The following is a 19,676-nucleotide window of genomic DNA, read 5'->3' as shown; positions in this document are numbered from 1 at the left end:
CGGCACTACTTGCACGACGCTCCGTCATTTCGTTTCCAAAAGCCATCAGCTGCCATGAGCGATGTCGCCACCTGATGTTGCCCTTAGCAACCGATGGCAATGAGCAATGTACTGAGCTTCGCCCCATGCGCACGGCACCTTGCGCCGCTGCTTGCAAGACGCTCTGCCGTTCTGTTGCCAAAAGCCATCAGCCTCCACGAGCGCAAATTGAATTTTTTCTTGATTATATAAATGGACACTTATTTTGGACCAAAATTAAAAAAAAATTGGTCACTTATTGTGGACCGGAGGGAGTAATGACTTACGGAGTTAATTAAAAATTCTTAGCACTAACAAAATTTTATTAATACAAACGTATTTTCAATTTTACCGAAGAAGGGTTTGTTTTGAAAAAAAATGAAGATTTATTTTGGTTGATGTTCCAACCAAATTTTAAACTAAAAAACGAATTTCAGGATAGAATTTTTGAAGGAAAAAGTAGGAATGAATAAGACATTGTTTACGCTATTTCATTGAGTCATGGTCAGTTTTAAAAATGGTAGGATACTCCATATTCGGGTTATAGTTAGCAAACATTGGATGTTACTAATGTGCATAAAGCTTAGTAGATTTCAAGAAATTATCATAGTTGAATTACAAGGTGCATTTACATATTTTTAATTCTATACTCTGGTGACGATTTGAATCATTACTTTAACGTTATGACTCCTCCTTGTGCTGTGACTTGAATATGCATCAAAACTTCCATTTTTAGAACAAATTTGATATATTTTCTATTGGTACATGGGATGAGGACAATAATTTTATGTGACCACACAATTTGCTTTTTAATTTTTGTCCAAAATAAGTGTCCATTTTTATAATCAAGAAAAAATTCAATTTGAGCTCGTGACGGCTGATGGCTTTTGGAAACGGAACGGCGGAGCGTCTTGCAAGTAGCGCCGCAAGGTGCCGTGCGCATGGGGCGAAGCTCAGTACATTGCTACATCGGGTGGCGACATCGCTCGTGGCTGCTGATGGCTTTTGGAAACGGAACGGCGGAACGTCGTGCAAGTAGTTTCGCAAGGTGCCATGCGCATGGGGCGAAGCTCATTACATTGCCGATTGCCACCGGTTGTTGTGGGCTGTGTTCGTGCCTTTAACTTGTGGCGCCTTCTTCGTTTTTACGCTCCAACCCCCTATTCGTGCTTGGCGGGGCTTGTCTTGGCTTTGCAATGTTGGCATCGGCAGCAACACATGGATGCGCATAGCGTGTTGGGGCTGTTGTTGGCATGCATCGGCGAGGCAAGTGTGCGTGCGGCACATGAGTGGTGTTCGGCATGTGTGCTAGGTTGGATCCCTGCTTGAGCAGCGACGTCCTAGCCCGCATGCCATCTCAGTGATGGCACAAGCGCAAATTTGGCTTGTTCGGCGTCGGTTTTCTGTGTTGCATACCTAATGCCAAGGCATTATCAAGCACAATCGGTTGCCTTTCGCCCCTCGCGTTCGACGTGCGGGGTGAACCAAAAGCTGCAGTTGTGTCTTTTTCAAAAATTACCCTTATATACGTATTTACAGACCAATTAGAAGGTCTGTTTCCAAAACTCAGATAGGTGGGGTAGTTCGGAATGAGAGATATTTTAACATTTTGAGTCGAAGTGCCCAATATAGTTCTATTCTTTTAGTCTATGTTTCAGTCATCACTGACCTGGTATAATTTGTGGATCTTTTTTATTTGAAGAAAGCAATATGCGCAGCATCTTAAGGATTAACACTGATACGGGAGTGATGATTCACGATGGACAGTCAAGGTTTTCCATTAATGGAAAGCCCATTTGCCATTTGGTTGGGACCTCTACTTTTAGTGAATACAGTGTTATTCATGTTGGTTGTGTTGCTAAAATCAGGCCCCTTGGTCCTCTTGACAAATTCTGTCCTCACTTGTGGAATCTCTATTGGTATAGGAGACGAAAACAAAGTATGCGACACAAATTGCCTTTAACCTTAGATTTTTCTTGTTTAAGAAAAAAGAAACAATGGCAGTTGGACTAGAAGTCATCTCACGACTCATGCCCATTGGTAATTTGTGTGAGCCTTTCATTTGATAGTTTCATTTTGAGGAGTTCAATCGTCGATTGATCAAATACTACTTTTCTAGGCCGTGCTGCAACTTTGAATGTGGCTAAACTAATACAAAGGGCTGTAGGCCTTGCTCTGACTACTCTATCCATATTGCAAATAATTTTCAATGATCTATCTTTTTCCGTCTTTGTTCTTTCCCATATGTTACTTTAAGGAATCTTATTAATAATCCATCCTACTTGGTCAGGCAGTAGAAGGAGCAGATATTTTCTTCTTAAATCTTCAACATTCTTGATCCTTTTATCTTATTTAGTTCCTTCCTTATAAGTTGTCTTAACTCATTCATCCATTTTTCTACTTATATATAAGCCACTAAGAAATTTAGTGTGACAGAGTTTTGGAATCCAACGTATCATAATAAACCAGTTCAAGAGGTACTCATGTTTTCTTAGTTTGCTTATAGATCCGTACGAAAAAAAGAAAAGAAAAAAAAGACCTTGAGTTGAAGTTGATAATCTTTTCTTGGATTCTTCTTTGATTTGGTAATTTCTGAGATGACTGACGGCAGAATACACGAGTGTTGAATGCACTGGGCATATTGATGCTATGATTTCAGCATTTGAATGTGTCCATGATGTATGTTTAATTTCTGCCGTCAAATTTCCTTAGTTAATGTTCTTATTACTATATAAGATTTATTGGAACTACATCCTAATGAAACTTAAATAATATTAATTCAAGGTTGGGGTGTTGCTGTTCTTGTTGGACTACCCCATAAAGAAGCTGCCTTTATGACACCCTATGAACTTGTTGAATGGAAGGATCTCAAGGGAACATTCTTCGGAAACTGCAAGCCCCATTCTGGTCTTCCATCTGCTGTTGAGAAATGTATGAACAAGGAACTTGAATTGGAGAAATTCATCACTCATAAATTCCCATTTGCTGAAATCAATAAGGCATTTGACTTAATGTTGAAGGAAGAAGGCCTTCCATGCATCTGCCGATCTGTGAGTCACTTTTATACTTGGTATAACTACAACGAAAATTCAACATTCATGTCTCTCTTATCTAACTACGTCCTTTTCTATGTAGTATTGATACCTATATTTTTAGGTACTGTTGTTGTTCTCTTGAGTACACCAGAACTTTAGGCTTCATACGTTGTTTAAAACCTTGAAGAATCATCGACGAAAAGCCTATACAAAATGAGCACGTCTGGAAAAGATGTTGTACGCAGATGAGGGACTATAAAAGTTGGTAGCTGTGAAACATAAAAGTATATTAAATTGACAAAGTGAAGGCAAAATGCAATATCAATTCAAAATTTATTTGCTTTTGTAACACCCCGTACATTCGGACTAGGTGTGAATATGTTAATGAGTATTAATCTGATATTTTAGACATATGAAGTCCTAGCGGTATGAGTATATGGGTGTAAATAGTTGTTTTAGAATCAAGACGAAGAGTGAGGTGTGCAAGATTCGACAAAATCTACGAAGTTTACAAAAGGTCAGTCTTGCAGGAGGTTTAGTGAAATATGTGTAAGGTATTTGGGAAAACTCAAAACATAAAAGTTGTAGGCCTTTGAAATAGCTTTCCAACGATATATTATGGAGCCCGAACAGATCTCTGTGCAAAAAGTTATGCTTGTTTTACAGAACAGTATGGGATATGCGCGCCCCGAGCGCGGCTGCGCCTCTTTTGAGGCAGTGTTACTACCATTTTGCACGGTCAGTAGCGCGGTCAGGCCTATAGGTGAGCGGGCGCGCTCATGGGGGTCGTTTTAAAGCCCTACTTCGTCCCTCACAGCCCCAAAACATATAAACTTGCTCTAGAAAGGGGGAACTCTCAAAAACCTAAATCCTTAAGGGTCCCTCTACCACCCAAGGTAAGTTCTAATGGTGATTCTAAGTTAATTTCAATTTCCTATCATCTTATTAACATGGGTAAACCCTTCAAATCATTAGATATTTGATTGGGGCATCATTGTTGAGAGAAGGAACCCTAGAACACTAATTCAAGAAGATTGAACGTCAAGAAGGTAATATCTTCACCCTCTAATTGATTATAGCGTTGGATTAATGATTGTAGACTACAAGTTCATGAGATATGAGTTGATGGGTTTGATAGAAAAGCATGAACAATTAAATTTTTGGCTTGTTGATTGTTGATTATTGGTTAAGGGTGTTGTTTATCTTATGGGTGAAGAAGAATGACATTGATTATAAGAAATTTGAGATTTTAGAATTTATCTAGGATCAAGAGAATGGCTTGTTGGGCATAGAAACACCATTAATAAGGACTATGAAGCTTTATGTCACCAAGTGTTTGAGAAAATGCTTAAGTGACTAAAACATGAGAATTATTGCTAATATGGAATCCCTTTGACTTGTATTGATATAGATTAAAGTTGAAAGGGTCGGCGAATGTTGTATTACGCTCAAGAGAAGGAAGTTAAGGTATGTGAGGCTAACTCTCTACGTTTGGGAATGTTAATGATTCTCCCTACACTACGTTTCTTTTACGACGTTACTAATTGCCTCAGAAATATAGTTTAGCCTAGTTCCTTGAATAGTTGTAGAACTTCTATTCTTTAGCTTCATAACTCGTTCATGACTTTCGTTCTGAACGTTGTGAGCTCAGTGCGTATTCAATATAGACTTGGTTTTGATGCCCCTGAGTCTTAGTATAGACTACTCAATATGCCATAAACAGTTGAAGTTTCAGTGTTCATAATCAGTTCAAGAGTACATGTCTCCGTCTAGTCCTATTCAGTATTCCAGTATTATGTAACTCAGTGTGATCCGATGTTCCAGTATCATGTAACTCAGTGTGATTCAGTATTTCACTATCATGTATTGCAGTATGATTCTCAGTTCTTGATTTTAAATCCCTGAATGTTGAACACCTGTATTTGGGCTTGAGGCCGCAATTTATGCTTTATGCATCTTTGGGCTTGAGGCCGCAATTTATGTTTTATGCATCTTTGGGCCTGAGACCGCAGTTATGTATACGTATACTCGGGCCCGAGGCTGCGGTTATGCACATATATATTGGGCCTGAGGCCGCAGTTTATGTATTCAGATAAACAAGTTGTTCTTCATTCAGAAGAGGGAGTATTCATATCCTTACTTCCTTTGTTAAGTTCAGTTATCAATTATCATTTCAGTTATCACTTATCATTTCAGTCACCAGTTATCAGTTCACTTATCAGTTATCAGTTAAGTTATCAGTTACCAGTTACCATTTCAATTTCAGTTTCAATAGTTATCATTTCAGTTATCAATTATCAATTCTCAATTATCAGCTTAGTTTGAGTTTCAGCATTTATAATTCTTTCTTTCAGTTACGTTGCTTTACATACCAGTGCAATTCAAATGTACTGACGTCCCTTTTGCCCGGGGCCTGCATCTCACGATGCATGTAATGATTTACAGGTTGATGATTCAGAGCGCTAGGATTCTCGTACCAGCAACTTGGTGATCCCCAGTTCTTCCGGGGCATTATCTTTACCTTGTAGTCTTCAGTATTTTCAGACAGCCAGTGTTTTTAGTACTTCATTAGAGGCTTCATAGACTAGATTAACAGTTAGATAGAGTCTCAGGCTTTTTATGTTAAGCAATGTTGGCTACATATATTGTTTCAGACTTGTTTTAGTATTTCCACACTTTGATTTATATCATCCAGACTTTCAATATATCAGCATGTGTTAGTTTATCTTCCGCATTCAGTATATTATGATATCACATGTTGATTCAGCCAGTCAGTTGGTTCGCTCGGTCACATGTAGTTAGGCACCAAGTGCCGTGTTACGTCCAGGCCCAGGTTCGGGGCGTGACAGCTTTAGATCAAAGTCTACTTCCACCTAAAGTAATCTTTAGAATTGTAAGAGATATTCCGATTGTTCCAAGTGATTTCTACGTAACTGCACTTGAAAAAATAAATAGTAAAAAAACGGAAGTCGCAAAAGGAAATAGAAGCAATTAGGAAAGTTTGTAGTGAATTTATCACTACTAAGTAGGAAAGCAATTTGGTGATAAGAAGTTGTGTTATTACAGCCGAGAAGGACAAATTCATGATAGTAGAATCGATCGAAGAAATTAAATTAAAGCAGTTACAGAACTAATTTCTAATAAACAGTAAATCCTCCTCCTTTCTATTGGCGTGGACCGGCAGTGTAGTCATTTTGGTAAATGTAATGGAATTTAAGTGGTATGTTAAAATTTAGCGCCAACAGCAAGTCAAGTTAGTGAGCAAAGGTGCGCGACCAAATTAGGAGAGCACCTTGCGCTTCACAAATCAAGGCAATAAGATGTTTCATAAGAACTTAAAACGATTTTAAGCATGTATCGTCAAACTCTACAGAGAATCAACGTGGACCAATGAATTAAACAGAGTTATGAAAATGTGAAAAAGATAAGAATAAAAAATAAAAATAAAAAGACGCGTAGTACTTCATCTTTTTACCAAAAACTGATTGGTCCTAACAAAACTTCCTACCAACTGAAAAGATAGATACAATGTCCAGCAAATGAACAACAACCTCTCGTCAGAGAATGCAGATAATGAACTTCAACAACTGCATTAATAAATAAATCTCGCATAGAGGTTCATATTTTGATCGTTTCACTAATGACTTGGAGGAAGAGCAATATGATAATTAAGTATAAAGTATTCTCTTTTCTTCTTTACAAAGAATGTAATATTCTAAGAGAAGTTACAAGTTACCCATTCAAGGATCCAATTCCCTTTCTTTTGGTGATCATGTCTTTTAGATTCATAATATCAATAAAATTCTGCATTTGTTTATATGATTAGTCATCACGATCAACATCTCCGCAATAGTTTCCCACACCTGTAGATTACTCTACTGGTGCAATAGAACAGAAGATGGCATCTTTCTTCAAAACCCACAAAATTGCACCTTGTATCCTTTATTTTATCTTTTTAATCAAGTTTATACATCCACTCCTATTCCCCAAGATTGACTTTAGATTTTGCACACTTTTTTTTCATTTTGTATATACCGAGAAGAAGAACAAGATCAGAAACTGTAGACAAAACAAAGCCTGCAAGACCACAACTTGTAGAAGCACCAGGGAAGGCACTTTAGATATGACAAAGAAAACTTAAATCTTATAGAATTAGTGAAATAACTAAAGCGTAAATACCGATATTTGAGGAAAGTTGTCTTCATAGACAATGCAACATTTCATAAAACTGGTTGGCGAAACATACATAACCATAGTCAAACACCTATAGTACAGAAGCTATAAATAACTCTAAGCATGCAAGAACAGAAAAGCATGGAGAAAGAAAAAGCAGACAACAGAAGTACTTGGAACCATATCTTAGTGAATGAACAACAATAACAGAGATAGGACAGAAAGAATCAGTCAAATTTAAGACGTAGCATGCAGCGGAAGAAATGAAACATACTTTTCTAAATGTTGCAATCATCATCATATATATATTTTAGTTGTCCGAAGAGAAAGCAAAAAATTTCAGAATCACAAAAGTGCTAGAAGTCTCGTTCCATTAAGTATTAGGATTCTACTTTGACATTTGAAATTAGAATTTTGAAATACTTCTATTATCAATGCTTCCTCCCAGATAGGTTACATTGGGTACGAATGTAGCAAATTTTTCACTTTCCCAAACACATTTGCTTATTTTAAGTAAAGATTAAAGAATGAAAGGATATATAACTGGAAGAACAAAGTAAAAGAAAAGCAAAAGCCATTAGAGATGGACTTAAAATATATATATATATATATATATGTGTGTGTGTGTGTGTGTGTGTGTGTGTGTGTCTAGGTATTGTTATTAAAATGTTTTATTAAGTACAGGACCCAATCTTCTAATTGCAAGTATGAAACTTCATAATTTTTATAGATAAATCAATTTGAAGTAAGTAACCCAAACGAAGTTCCATAATAACAAAGTTGTGCGACAGAGTAAGGTTCAATATTGGAAGAATTAACAGTTAATAAACACTCACAGGTGTTCCAGTTTATTTGATGCTTCAACAGACTTGAAACGGAAAGGAAGAGTAGAGGACCTCAGTTTTAACTTCCCATGTTTAATTCAAATTAGCCAAACAAAGCTTCATGAAGTTTTTATCCATATTAATTAAACTTCCTGGAACATAGTCAGTAAGAAGTTATCTACTTATAGGTTATTTTAGTTTCTACTAACTGAACAACGATGGTCCTCCGTTTGTATTATATAAAAGTTACACAAACTCTTAACAATATTACCTAAGTTTGGAAAAATTCAAGTTTGGATCATAAGATAGGGCAAAGAAAGATGTACCTCAGCAGGATCAATAATAGTATTGTACCTCAGCGATGACGACGACGCCGCGAGGCTTGCCTTCTTCTCAACTCTTTAAGAGCTAGAAGAAGGGCAATTGCTTATATACCCATAAAAAATATCTTCCTCTTCCAATATGGGACAATGTCACTTTGCCGGGGGGGAGGGGGGGGGGGGTAACTTAAAATTTTACTTAAAAATTTCATTTCCCTCCATTTCCCATTCACCCTATTTTAAGCATATCATATACTTAAAATCCCAACAATCCTCCACATGAATGGGGAAGGGCTATATCACAGAAATATGCATGAAAAATTGTGTGATTCGCAAGCAAGGAATAGTTGCATCTGGATAAGTAGGTTTCCCTTTGAACTTTCCGTAGTGAACTTATGTCGGATACACTCGGTCAATCGGTAGATTTGATATCTTTGAACCGTCGAACTTTGGTGTATACCTAGACAACCATAAGTCACACAACCAACCCTTAACCGTCTTGGGTTCTCATTGTTGTGTTCGTTTCAGCCATGAACACCGCCTGGTTTCATAAGTGCATAGAGAACTGTCCTTACAAAGTTCTCCTTGAAGTGGCTAACACTTCACACTTACATAGGTGATTCCTAAACGTGTCATCCCGTAGATACACTATTTGATATTCCCCGTATCAAATTTAGAAATCATTAAAAAGCCTTAATACTTTATCAAAGTTTAGTTGACAATGTTGAACCGTCATTAATAACTTTGTTTGATCTCCTTGAACCTAGATCTTGGGATCTCCAGTTTTCTAGGTAGAGTTACCGCCACTATGACTTGTTCTCGGCCACAGTCCCATTCCCCTTGATGATTTCTCAACTACCTCTCTAGGTAGGCCTTTTGTAAGTGGATCCGACACATTATCACTTGACTTTAAATAATCAATCGTGAAATTCCTCTAGAGAGTAATTGCCTAACGGTTTTATGTCTTCGTCGTATATGACGAGATTTACCGTTATACATAACGCTCCCAACCCTTCCAATTGCCGCTTGACTATCGCAATGTATGCATATTGGTGCCAACGGTTTGGGCTAATATGGAATATCTTCCAAAAAATTTCGGAGCCATTCAGCTTCTTCATCGGCTTTATCTAAGGCCATGAATTCGGCCTCCATTGTAGAGCGGGCAATACAAGTTTGGTTGGACGACTTTCAAGATACCGCTCCTCCACCAATAGTGAATACATATCCACTTGTGGAATTGGAATCTGTTGATCCGGTGATCCAATTTGCATCACAGTATCCCTCAATGACCGCAGGATATTTACTGTAGTGCAAAGCAAAGTCCTGGGTATGTACTAAATACCCCAAAACTCGTTTCATGGCCATCCAATGAGATTGACCTGGATTGCTCCTATATCGACTCAATTTACTTATAGCACAAGCTATATCTGGTCGTGTACAATTCATGATGTACATTAAGCAACTCAACACACGAGCATAATCCAATTGTGATATGCTTTGGCCTTTGTTCTTTACTAATGCAAGATTCACGTCAATTGGAGTCTTTGCAACTTTAAAGCCCAAGTGCTTGAATTTTTCAAGTACTATCTTAATATAATGAGATTGTGACAATGCCAGACCTTGAGAAGTCTTATGGATCTTAATTCCCAGAAATAAATCAGCAACTCCCAAGTCTTTCATATCAAGCTTGCCAGTTAGCATGCGCTTAGTCGCATTTATGTTGGCAATATCATTACTCATTATCAGCATATCATCCACATATAAGCAAACAATGACTATGTGATTTGGAATATTTTTAATTTACACACATTTATCACATTAATTTATTTTAAAATCGTTTAACAATATTGTTTGGTCAAATTTCGCATGCTATTGTTTGGGTGCTTGTTTTAGTCCGTAAAGGGACTTAACAAGTCTACATACCTTCTTTTCTTTACCCGGAACCACAAACCCTTCAGGTTGTTCCATGTAAATTTCTTCCTCCAACTCTCCATTTAAGAAGGCTGTCTTAACATCCATTTGATGAATTTCAAGACCACAAACTGCAGCTAACGCTAGTAACGTTCGTATGGACGTAATTCTTGTAACTGGAGAGTATGTATCGAAATAGTCAAGATCTTCTCGTTGTCTATACCCTTTGACAACAAGTCTTACCTTAAATATGTCAATAGTGCCATCATCTTTCATTTTCCTCTTAAAGATCCATTTAGAACCCAACGGTTTATTTCCAAGAGGAAGATTAACCAATTCTCATGTATGATTGTTCAGTATGGATTCTATTTCACTATTGACTGCCTCTTCCCAAAATAATGATTCCGAAGAAGACATAGCTTCTTTAAATGTTTGAGGCTCATTTTCCACTAAGAAAGTCACAAAATCTGGTCCAAATGAAGTAGACGTTCTTTGACGTTTACTACATCTTGGATCCTCCTGATTAAGTGTACTTTCTTTTGTTTCTTCCCGATGTACTACAAGAAAACGTGGTTATTATGGAGGTTATTTTAGCATATAATGGCAGTTTCAAACCGCCATAATACACATTAACGGCGGCTTTTAAAAGCGCCACAATCCCGTCCGCCAAAATTATATTATGGCATTTCTGGGCAAACCGCCGTAATTACATGTGAAAACCGCCGTAATGTTTTTTTTTCTTCTTCAGCCTATTCACAATCCTATTTTTTCACATTTAGAGTCCTATTTATTGAATGCTATGCTTTGAAACTTCTGTAGCACTTCATAATCAATTAAACCCAATATAAAAGATTAAATAAGAAAAATATTCATTATATAAAACACAAGTATACCAAAATTACATCATCCAAATATTAATGCTTCAAAGTGTATTTCAACAATAATATCCAAAAGATTCATAGTTGATCCAACAAAATAATCACAAATTCACACTTACACAAGTATACCAAAATTACATCATCCAAATATTAATGCTTAAAAGTGTATTTCCACAGTAATATCCAAAAGATCCATAGTTGATCCTATAAAATAATCACTAATTCACACTTGGACGATCATCGTTGTTACTTTCATCTAAAGATCTTCTTGGTTCAACTGGTGCATCACTTCCTAAATCTGGTGCCTGAAAAAAGGAAGAAAAAATACAGTCAATAAGTAAATAACTAAAATTTTAACAGATAAGCTGAAGTAGTAGGACTGGATATACATAAATCACATTGAAATCAATGAGTTTAATCACCGAAAAGGTAACTACACGGATGAGGAAACCACTTTATGTTAAAAAAGAACCATAAGAAAAGCAAGTAACTAAAATTTTACTGTAGCAAGAGAACTTATACATGTGGAGGAGTGGAAAATAAGTGAGCAAACTCCTCGGGGATATTCCCTATGTTCCTTTCATATAAGCTAATTAGTGCATTTAGTTTTGATTTCACATTTGTCATCTCTTGCTGCCACGCCGGAGTTGGAGCGGTAGTGCTAGATGAACCCACATAACCACGACGGTATCTCGCAGATGTCTGTTTGAATGCTACAGTTGGAACTACACCCAAGCCTAAACCTTGAACACGGCCGGGGTGCTCGGGACTGAACACTATGCCAAGTGCATCATTTGGTGAAGGTTCATCAAGACTTTCTGCTCTTTCACTTCGAATTTCTTCAATTCTTTCCTACAAAAATTGAAGAAGCATAAACTGAAGGTGCTTGGAACTTGGAAATGACAAGAATTGTACATTAAACTGCTAGCTAAAACATGAATCAAACCATCAACAGATCCATAACACCACATCCCAAAATGAAATGCAAATTACACCATATGGTCTAGCCAAAATTTCCGTAGAAGCAGCAGATCTTATTTAACGCTAATCTGCTAACATAACAACACTAATCACCTCATATATATCATTTCCGTAGAAGCAGCAGATCTCATTTCCATAGAACACAAAAAAACCGCACTAAATGACTTCATATATATCAACATCGAAACTCACAGCAAAAAATATTAAAACTTTTAACAACTTGGCATAACTCGTAAGTCCTCATTATTGTTATTCCTCATATAAGTTTTAAACGACTCTGCAAATCACCAAAACAAAAGAAAAATTATCAGTACAACAAACGCCTGAGCAAGAAGGGAGCAGATCAATGCCAATCAGTGTATCAAATCCTCCTAACACATTATATCCAATAGAAAATTTCTACGATAATCATCTATCACTCGACTACACGAAAACAGGACATAAGACAATAGAATCAACTAAATTCTAGCCAAGTACAATTGATTTTTACACCTTCACGGAATTCACTAAAAATAACCAGAGTCGTCGTTGTATTGGTTTGTGATGACTTGTGCAGAATTAAGAAGCATACAAACCATATGAAATAGAAGTTCTTAATTCACAAAGTGGACAACAAAACAACCAAAAGATGAAAACTTTGATAACTTTAATGCAATGCACATGTTGAAGTGGGTCCTGGTCCGATCCGTCAACGCGTCTTTTTAGAGTAAGTATAGTCCACACAATGAACAGTATAGTCCATACAAATCATGATAAGAGAAGTAGTAGAGAAGAAGAAGCAGAAACAGAAGAAGCAACAGAAGTAGATACAGTAGCAGAAGCAGCAGCAGAAGCAGAAGCAAAAGAAGAAGCAGATAGCAGTAGCAGAAGCAACTATAACAGAAGAAACAACAGAAGCAAAAGAAGAAGCAGAAGTAGCAGTAGCAGAAGAAGCACTACGTAGTAAATATGTATTGTTCATGTGAAATGTTACAGTGCAAGGTGAAAATCTTCATTCCCAATTATTAAAGTTGCAACTGTAATTTCATATTGATTGATTCCTAAACTAAAAATTTAACATCTTGACGTGGAAAAAGGTACTAAATACACTTTCTTCATTCCAATTTTTGGTCACTTGTCTTCTGAGTGTCAACTTGAAATTGAGAATACATAAATTTATTACAATTTTTATATAACATCGTTTCAAAACAAATAAAAAAAACAGCACTCATATGACCTGTTCACTTTTTCTATTTCATTTTAAATTCTAAATTTCATTAGTTTTTCTATATACATAGCTCCAGTAATTTTGTTAACATTTGTTTCCCCACAACAGTTTCAAGAAAAGCTTCAAAGTCCAAATGATAAATCCACCAAAATAAAGCAAAAATCATCCAAAGATTCAGTCAACAAATGTGTGATACATAGAGCTTATTAGCTAATATAAGTGGAAATGACATACAAGAAATACTTAACATTAGAAAAGGACAACCCAGAAAAATTAAAAAAGATCATCTTTATCAGGCTCAAACAACAATAATATTCCAGCTTATGAAAAGACAAAATCAACAAACTGTACTCTGCAGTTTCCTCAGCCGTTTTTGGTGTTGAACTTTCTTTTGTTGTAATGTTGCTGGAAATAAGTTTCATACTACATGGTCCGTTCAATATATATGCCTAAAGAAGCAGATAGCAGTAGCAACAATAGCAGAAGAAGCAGAAGCAAAAGAAGAAGCAACAGAAGCAAAAGAAGAAGCAGAATTAGCAGTAGCAGAAGCAACAATAGCAGAAGAAGCAGCGGAAACAAAATAAGAAGCAGAAGAAGCAGTAGCAGAAGAAGAAAAAGCAACAATAGCAGATGAAGCAGAGAAGCAGTAGCAAAAAAAGCAACAGAAACAGAAGAAGAAGCAGAAGTAGCAATAGCAGAAGAAAGTACCTTTGTCTCCTCTTTCATGCGATAAGTAACATACAGTGCCCATTGGTCCATCGGCATGCCATTTGGAACGTTCTTGATGATATCTTCTTTACTTAATAATGGATCGTCAGCCTCCTTCTATAGTTTTAGCCTGTACTCCCTCCACTTTTTGTTAATGGAACTGTTAAGCCATGCCTTTGCCTTTTGTTGATCAATCGTAAAAAAAATCAAGGCTTCACAAATATAAAGTAAGTTAATTTACTGCAGTTTTACATATACAACTAAAAGATACAAACTAAACAAAAGAATTAGATGGCATTACCACTATTATATCATTAAAAACACCGTCCAGAAAAGATTTGGGCATGGATTGCCATTTCTCAAAGCCAATAGGAAAGTACATAGGATTTGTTGCTAGCTGCCCTAAAACTCCAGCAATTAGGCCAGCCGATTTCCCAATTGTTGCATGATATTCATCAAATTCTACAATTATACGCATTCCTTTATCCAAGTTATGGACATCCTTAACCTTCAATCTAATTGTTTTTATTACTTGACGTTCATCTACAACAAAATAAAGTCAAGTTAAAACATTAAACGAGGAAAACAAAAAGAATACTCAATCACTTGAAATTTATATGTACCTATAACATCGACAAACCAATGAGGCTCTTCATTGCTAGTACTAGTCCAGTTTGTTGTTAAGAGACTGCACCAGATGATGAAGATGGAATGACGGGCTGAGAAGATACTCCATCAGATGATGAAGATGATACAACATGCTGCAAAGAGACTCCATCAGATGATGATGGAACACCGTGTTGCGAAGAGACTCCATCAACTGAAATAACAGGCTGTGTAGGTTGTGTAGGCAGTGTAGAATGTAAAGAGACTCGATAAAATGTTGAAGATGAAGCTTGAGCCTGTGATGGCTGTCTCGGAACAAGTGAAGATCTCTCTTTGACTGATTTGAATTGATTTTTAACCCTATTTTGCTTCGGCATCTCTACATACATAAAGGTATATAAAGCAAAACAAGAAAACCTTGATACCAAAACAGTTTAAACTTCAAGACAAAAATAAATACCTTAAGCTTAATTAATGAAAGAAAGTAACTAGATGCAACAACATAAAGCAAGTCAAGAACAAAAAAGGACATAGCTATAATCTGAACTAATTTGAAACGAAAATATATTAAGATGCTTCGTTCTAAAATGTGAAAAGGGCTAGCAATGACTCTTCAGATATGTTCATCTTCTCCAATCTCATTTTCAATATCGTGATCACTTAATATTTCATCAGTTTCATCCTCCCTACACAAAAGCAGATCATTAACATCCCCGAAGTATTGATCTAAGTCTTGCACCGGGAATGGCTCATTCTCAGGAAATTCATTATCTCCTTCTCCTCCCATATCATATAAGTCTCTTGGTTTCAAGTGAACAACAATACTCCAACCTTTATTCACCTCATCATCCACATAATATACCATTTGAGCTTGTGAAGCTTCAATGTATGGATCATGCTCTTCACAATCGCCAGTATGAATCAATCATGAAAAATTAACAGAAGAAAATTCCCATGCATCTGTCCTAAATCCCCCATCCTTAGTTGTGTCAGTCCATTTACACATGAATAGTGTAACCCAAAATCGACCATAGTAGTTAAGTTCAATGATGTCTTCTAATTTTCCATAATATGGCAAATCTGCTTGCCTCAGGTTTCTATAAGCACCACTAGCAAATCAAGATGTGGACGAAGTCAAAAATACTCCACGGTTTTGAGTTGTCAATCCATTCTCTCGCTCTAAAGTCCGAAATTTGAACCCGTTGATATTAAATGATGTAAACCTTCTAGCATGTGGTGCTGGACCATTTGCTAAAACTTTAGGTCATCTGATACAGTATTCGAAATGTGTGGGTTCACAATCTGAAATAAGAATTAAAAAAATATGTTAGGCATAGTTTTAAATTTATAAAATTCTAATACATTTGTAACAACCCTTTCGGGGAAACCAATCAATGAAGTCTTTATTAACTATCTTCTCAATCTCCGTACTACTAGGCTTTCGACCCTTCCAACACCTTCGTACATGATCTTTAAATTCACTACATGAAATGATGATACAAATATTAATCATTATACATATTTAATATAAGTTTTATTTAGATTTGCATTAAATACTCACTCAATGAACGGCATGACTTGTGGACAATTTAGTACCACATATCGATGCGCTTGACGTTTCACAATAGGTGACAACTCAAATGTTTCTGTTGCTATTCCTTTACCAATCGGTGGAAAAATGATAGATGAATTCGTCGAGCCTCTATCCTCCGGATAATCATCAACACGACGAGACCTATTAATTCTTGTCTCAATCCCTTCAAAATACTGAGAACAGAAAGTGAGAGCCTCTTCAGCTAGGTATCCTTCGGCTATAGAACCTTCTGGTTGTGACATGTTCCGCACATAGGACTTAAAATGTCCCAAATACCTAAACAAAAGATCAATGGGTAGTTAACGGTTACAATTTAACATCTTTGTCTTAAAGAATAAACTACAATTAAGCAATAAGAAATCTCTTACCTCTCCACAGGATACATCCAACGACACTGTTGCGGTCCCCCAAGTTTTACTTCACCAGCTAGATGACAAGTTAAATGAACAATGATGGTAAAGAATGCCGGAGGGAATAGCATTTTCAAGTGATTCGTAGTGAGAAAATGTCGAGATTGAAGCCTATCAAGGTCTATTGGACTTAAGCTTTTGGCACAGAGTTGTCGGAAGAACGAACTCAACTCTATTAGCACTGCAGTCACTTTGTCAGGTAAAATATTTCGTATGGCAATTGGTAACAAGTGCTGCATGAGAATGTGAAAATCATGACTCTTCATATTAAAGAGCTTCCGTTGCATTGTTTCAAGTCGATACATCTCGAAATGTTGCTCGCATATCCATCAGGCATTTTGACATTCTTTAAGGTCCGCAAAAATATATCTATCTTGAATCCACCTTTCTTTGTATTTAAAATAGTAAACAAAGATGGACGATATCTTCCGTTCTCATCTGCCCAAAGTTTCTTCCTTATACCCATTTCTCTAAGATCCTTCCTAGCTTTAATATTGTCTTTTGATTTTTCAGAATCATTGAGTAAAGTGTATATCACATTCTCACGCACATTCTTTTCAATGTCCATAAGGTCTAGATTATGACGTAACAAGTTCGTTTCCCAGTATGGAAGATCAAAAAATATGCTCCTCTTTCTCCAGTGTCTTGATCTATCTTCATTAACGGTTTGTCTTCGAGCTCTTTTACCTTTATCATTCAAACAGGTGCTTTCCCAAAATTGACATTAATGCCCTCCACTTGCTTCAAGATGTCTAACCCTGATAATGCAATTGGTGGCTCCCGTTGCTCGATTTTCCCGTTAAAACGAACACGTTGCAATCTAAACCGATGACCTCTTTCAAGAAAGCGACGATGACCCATAAAACACCACTTTCTACTATGCTTCAATCTACAAGTGTCACGACCCAATTTTCAAACCGGATCGTGATGGCGCCTCTCGTGAAGACAAGGCCAGCCAACAGAACACCAATAACTCTTCAATAATTACTTAGCATGAATAAGTCTAAACCATTAATAAAATTCCCATAAGTGCGGAAGAAAAGTGATAAAAACAGGGAACCATCCCAACATAGCCCGACCGGGGTGTCACAAGTCACGAGCATCTAGAAGGATTTTCAATACAACTACAAGGCCTGTAATACATGGATTAAAATTTAGAATCAAAAAGAAGAAATCCGGTGTCGCGAACGCTGGCGGTCACCTTGCTCAGCTACGATAGCAAAATCCTCAACCAGCTCAAACCCAATACCGGGTAAACCAATACCTGCATCTGCATGCGAGGTGCAGGGAGTAAAGTGAGTACTCCAACTCACTGAGTAATAAAAGTAAATAATAACTGAGCAGCAAGAAATCACGTAAAGCAATCCATCATGCTATATAGGACAGTGTAACCCTTTGAGAAAATAGTGAAAACGTGAAATCTTTAGAAATATCTGGGCTCAGTTTTAAAACTTCTTTTCAAAATATCTTTTTCCAACAGTTAAGCAAATGAATGCAAAATAGATAGTGCAAGTCAGCACCAAAATCAGCCCCTCGGGCACAGCACTCCATTAACAAATAACACCAGGATATCAGGTAAGCAGTGCAAGAAGCAGCATGGAATCCAATGAAATGAGAGTGTTGAAATGTCATGACAAATAATACAAATAGGAACAAATGCATGAGTGCAACACAATGCATATGATGGTACACTCCGGTACCCACTGCGGCGTGCAGCCCGAGCCATCCATATATTTAACGTCGACGGCGCTCACTGGGGGTGTGTACAGACTCCGGAGGGGCTCCTACAGCCCAAGCGCAATATCAAGCCATCTCGTGGCATCAACCAGGCTCTCGGCCTCAATATCAAAGTAACCATCCAGGCCCTCGGCCTCAAGATCAATGTAATCAACCAGGCTCTCAGCCTCAAAATCAATATAACACTGCTGCGGCGTGCAGCCCGATCCATGCTCAGTCCAGAATGCACATATAACACTGCTGCGGTGCGCAGCCCGATCCATGCTCAGTCCAGAAATGCACATAAGCCACTTGGGCAATGTTAAAATAATTGTTCTCAGCTCAAAACATCAATAAATTATAGTTTAAGTTTTCAAATCATAGAAATGATGGCTGAGTTTGCGAAACAGTATTTAAAACCTTGGACCGAGATCAAATAATATGCAAAAATAATGCGAAAACGGTGATATCAATCCCTGAAGGACTCAAATAATTGGCACGAAGCCCAAATACGGCAATCAGCCCAAATCATGAAATATCAAATAAGTTTCAGTCAATTACGCGGTAAAATCAACAACCGGGACGGACCAAGTCACAATCCCCAGCGGTGCTCTACCCCACGCTCTCTATTCGGCGTGCAAGTCACCTCAATATAGCACTATGGGTGCAAATCCGGGGTTTCAAACCCTCAGGATTTCATTTACAATCATTACTCACCTCGAACCGGTGAAGTCTCTAGCTCGCGACGCCTTTGCCCTTCAAATCGGCCTCCACGAGCGTCGAATCTAACCAAAATTAGAGCGAATACATCACAATATGCTAAGGGAACAATACCCAATCGAAAACAATCGAAAAATAGCAAAAATCTCGAAACTAGCAAAACCCGAGCCCCGGGCCCACTTCTCGTCAATGGATTCCTCATCTCGCCACGAGTCTATACATACCAAAAACTCTCAATTCGGGCCACAAATGGCCCCTCAATTCCAATTTAAAGTCTTAAAATCCCAGGCCCTAGTTTCTTCCAATTTAGCCAAATTCTCAAGAATTTCAAGGATAATTCCACAATATAATCGTGTTTTTAACTCATAAAACTTACCTCCAGTCAATCTCCTTCGAATCCCTCATCAAATGCTCCCAAGTAGCTCCCAAAATGCTCAAAAATGGTGGAAAATGGGTTTGGGTTCGCGGATGAAATGTTATTTTAAACCCTTTTGCCCAGGCCTCATTTCCGCTTCTGCGATACATTTACCGCTTCTGCGGTTCTTTTCCCGCTTCTGCGGAATTACACAGCTGCC

At 37.3% G+C, this 19,676-nt stretch overlaps 1 protein-coding gene and 1 pseudogene across 1 annotated transcript; one reads left to right on the top strand and one right to left on the bottom strand.

The window, feature by feature from the left end:
• Positions 1-1,728: 1,728 nt before the first annotated feature.
• LOC109219541 lies at positions 1,729-3,848 on the top strand (annotated as a pseudogene).
• A 7,529-nt stretch (positions 3,849-11,377) lies between these two features.
• LOC109219540 lies at positions 11,378-12,802 on the bottom strand. Its single transcript, XM_019383998.1, has 4 exons — positions 12,786-12,802; positions 12,633-12,687; positions 11,682-12,011; positions 11,378-11,464 (listed from the first exon to the last, which is right to left on the bottom strand). The coding sequence occupies exons 1-4, from the start codon at positions 12,800-12,802 to the stop codon at positions 11,378-11,380; spliced, it is 489 nt and encodes a 162-aa protein (XP_019239543.1).
• Positions 12,803-19,676: the final 6,874 nt, after the last annotated feature.

Source organism: Nicotiana attenuata, unplaced genomic scaffold (genome assembly GCF_001879085.1).
Source record: "Nicotiana attenuata strain UT unplaced genomic scaffold, NIATTr2, whole genome shotgun sequence".
NCBI lineage: Eukaryota > Viridiplantae > Streptophyta > Magnoliopsida > Solanales > Solanaceae > Nicotiana > Nicotiana attenuata.
This window is presented reverse-complemented; position numbering and strand designations above follow the sequence as displayed.